General features: G+C 35.7%; 1 protein-coding gene across 1 annotated transcript; it reads left to right on the top strand.

Annotated features, from left to right (window-relative positions):
- Window positions 1-3,466: 3,466 nt before the first annotated feature.
- Window positions 3,467-3,844, top strand: LOC127839938 (fibrinogen-like protein A). The gene has a single exon (XM_052368330.1). The coding sequence runs from the start codon at window positions 3,467-3,469 to the stop codon at window positions 3,842-3,844; it is 378 nt and encodes a 125-aa protein (XP_052224290.1).
- The last annotated feature ends 310 nt before the right edge of the window (window positions 3,845-4,154 follow it).

Below are 4,154 nucleotides of genomic sequence, written 5' to 3'. Positions count from 1 at the left end.
TGACTCATCAGGAAAATCAGTCAAATACCTCTGAATGTAATCGCTAACAAGTCCCCTACTAGATTGGTAAGCTACTAACTTCAATTGATCCCCCGCCAAACGTGAAAGTACCCCATATTTCTCTATGTTTTTGATCCAATTTTTGTATTCTTTAGGATTTCCGTCATAAGTTTGAATTACTTGTGAGACGCTTTGAGTTCCGATAGCATTTGTTACTCCTCTAATTTGTTCGCTTAAATTTTGAAAGAATTGTGGAATCGCTTGATCTGCCATCTTAGATAATTAACCATAGGAAAATAAGTCAGTCACTCACCGAATATTTGCCCGTTCGTTGTGGAGGTCCGGCACGTCTTCTTCCCTCTGGCCCGTGAAAGAAGTGGTACTTCTGGTTGATCCTTGTCACCGCGCACCAGTTAAACACGTGTTACGTAATCGGATGTACTTTAGTGAAGATAAAACAAGTCTCTGATGTCTAAAATATTTCTTTTATTTTACTCTATTCCCTAACACCAAAATTGTACTATAATAATTTCAAAGTCGAAGTAAATAACATAACGTGAATAATTCCTAAGAGAAAGCGAGGCCCCGTCTGCCTATTTTGAGGGTTATTTATACTGATCCCGTTGTGTATTCGCTTAATTCGTGACCCACGCCTGTCAACAAGTAATGGACGTCAACGTGTGTATCTTGACGTATATAGACATATGATGTATGATCCCTACAGATTTTACACCGCCTGTAATCGCGGGCCCCTATGTAATTTGACAAGCCAATTTGTATTCACAGGTGTATTCACACCTGGAACACGCATCGGAACGTCAGTCCTCTCGCTTAACGTATTTACCAACCATTTATATGCATTTTACGAGTCACGAATCTTGCTAAATGGATTTACTAATTGCCTATATGCATTTTGCGAGTCACGACCCCCATGTTTTCTGTTAGTTACATCTCGCTGAAATATTTCTATTGACTTTTCATAAAGTAACATATTCATTATAACCCATTACATTACACATCTACATAATCAATTTCAAATTTCATTACACCCTACCCGAAGGTTCTATTTCCTAAATTAGTTTGTTTATACAACAATAACACGACAATAACAACACAATAATGTACAATGAGATAAATTCTATGATTATATATATTATATGTATACCCTACCCGAAAGTTCTATGACGTTACACAACTCACTCTTTCAAATGAATTTTTTCTATTATTATATATATTATATGTATACCCTACCCGAAGGTTCTATGAGATAAATTCTATTATTATATATATTATATGTACATTACGTTACATGGGATTGTCTATTTGGGCATATGAACTTCCAACCATCGCAGAGACCTAGATCGGTCAGGCACGATAAGAATGGACAGGGATAACGTGCACGAATAAATATTGCAGTCGGCTCTTTATTTTCGGCGAAAAAACGAAAATAAAAAGAATACGTTTTCAGAAATCGCAATAAATGTTTTGGGGTCGGGGGGTAAAAAGTGGATCGGTCGGTAAAGGGCAAACAAACTTAATTTTAATTTGGGCCTTAATATATCACGATTGGTATTTAACATTACTTGAAAAAAGTTCATATTTTCAGTTGATTCGGTAATAAAATCGAAAGTACATCGCGAAAATAGGTGACATAACGATAAACACACTATAAATAACGCAAGTAGATTGATCATTTTATATATAAAATATCTACAATTCACTACGCATGCACAATTTGCATTCCTGGATTTACCACGGGACGATAATCATCAAACTACTGGCGTTATTTATAGTTACCTGGTAGTTACCTGGTAGACATACCCAGTGAAATTTATTACCGAATATATTGAAAATATGAAAACTTAACAACTATTTTCAAGTTATATAATATACCAGTCGCGATATTTTAATCAATATAAACTAATATTGTAAAAAATACGGTATTTAACAACTTTTCTTTTCTTCGTCGTCATGGTTGACAGTCCCTTTGATTTGTTTATGCGGAATTGAATGCAAGTTGTTAATTAAACATTCAATCGCATGTAAAACCGTAAAATTCTACCTTTTGAAACACTCTTATTAATAAATGCAATAAACACATGGCTTAAACCCAAAATCTGTGTACAATTTATTTTCTTGTTAATATAAATTATTAAAATTAAAATTATCGTCCGGTGATTTTTCTTTCTACTTCCTTAACACCATATTTACGTCCTCGTTAATAAGTTTGATCCCTCTTCTAGTTGCATTGCATTATTTATCTGTTTATCTTTTTGTATTTAATTTTCAATGTCATCAAATTAAAAATATCTTCCGCGGATTTTTCTTCCTACCTCCTTAACACTATCTGTACGTCCAAGTTAGGAAGGTTTAATCCCTAAACTAGTTGCATTGTAATATTAACCTGTTTTCTTTTGCGTATATAATTGTTAATATTAATCAATTAAAAATATCTTACGATGATTTTTCTTCCTGCTTCCCAAACACTATTTGTGCGGTCTATCTGAGAAGTATTTATCAGTCTTCTGGTTGCGCTTGATCTACTCGCCAGGTAACACAATGCTTATCTCCGTATTCTTGTTGACGATTTTGACCGGCTCATGATGTGCACTTCCATATCAGAGATTCGTTGAAGTTGTGATCTGCCCACCAGGGACGAAAACAAAACCAAAGCACTGCAGGAAAAAGTTCTGCAACTTCAGAAATTAGTGACTGACAAGAGACCTTTCAATGACGTACAGGGAATACCTCGAGGTTTTGCCATCTTTAAATTAAATGTTGTTGATATTGTATAATATAGTTTCATGCCCAGTAAATATATGTGTAGATAAATTATCTTCATATAAACATTGTGCATAACATTTAAAAAAAATAAACTTATCGAGTTTGAACACATTTTATGAAAATTGTAAGCACCAAAATTAACTTTAAAGTTGTGACGTAAATGCACGTTTAAAAGAAAGTGTCACAAGCAAATGTTACAACAACCTATGATATTGTTCATATATGATATTTTCCTGTTCGTGTAGATTGTTCAGAGATATACTGGAACGGTACGCGACAGGACGGTGTGTATATCGTTTCTCCAGATGGACGGTGTCCGTTTCGGGTTTATTGTGAAATGTCATCTGGAGGATGGACCGTAATACAGGTAGGCGCTCAGTGTCGTTGACGTTAACGATTGCATGAGATTAATATTGAAAACATAGAGACCAAGTTCTTTTAAGTTACCGATCTTTAAAGTTAGACTTACATGACAAGAAAAACACCATACAAAACCCTCATAGTCCAATAGCTAAATAATTATGTTGTTGTTTTCGCACAGAAACGGGTTGATTGGATTGTGAATTTCTACAAACCATGGACAGATTATGTACAAGGTTTCGGTAACGTCTCATCCGAACATTGTCTCGGCCTTGACCGAATCCACAGACTGACGTCACACGGCGCCGAGATTTACTTCGACATGGGCACGTCGGAAGGCGGAAAAGAGTGGGCTCACTACAAGGTCTTCACCGTACACGAAGCGGCCACCGCATACCGCATGAATGTTGATGCCTTTGGGTACCAGGGTTCCATCAACGAACTGTTCAGTTACCATGACAACTTTAAAATTTCGACCTTTGACCGCGACAACGATGCAAATGCCGAGCACTGCTGCGATAAGTCTCTGAACGGGGGTGGGTGGTGGTACAATAGTTTTTACAGGCTCGGAAACGTGAATGGTGTGTATGGAAAGCGGGAAAAGGGCGGTATTGGATATCGGGACAGTAAAAACGTACCAATTAAAAATGTTACCGTTAAGATTCGCCCCATGAAAAGGACGTGTGGACACGTGTACTAAGTTATGTTTGTTAACAAATACCAAAAGATACTTAAAAGTGAACCGAATATACTTTTACGCAATATTATTATAATAAATAAAATTATTGTTAAGTAATACCAGTTTGATTGTCAAAAACCGCTTTGCAAAAACACTTCAGAATAAATCGATAATGTATGTGTGTCAGCTTTTAAGATGATAACTCAGATTCTGTGGTTAATATTTCCGCCCAATATTGGTTGTGGTTTATAGCAAACCACTGTAATTATGGTCATCGTTTTAATATAACCTTTAATCAGAATGCCATTAACACAGCTTTACATTAATGACT

This window comes from Dreissena polymorpha, chromosome 7 (genome assembly GCF_020536995.1).
Source record: "Dreissena polymorpha isolate Duluth1 chromosome 7, UMN_Dpol_1.0, whole genome shotgun sequence".
NCBI classification, from domain to species: domain Eukaryota; kingdom Metazoa; phylum Mollusca; class Bivalvia; order Myida; family Dreissenidae; genus Dreissena; species Dreissena polymorpha.
This window is presented reverse-complemented; position numbering and strand designations above follow the sequence as displayed.

Excerpts from the sequence above, each read along its gene's own strand:
- LOC127839938 (XM_052368330.1), top strand. The coding sequence starts at position 3,467 with ATGGGCACGTCGGAAGGCGGAAAAGAGTGGGCTCACTACAAGGTCTTC.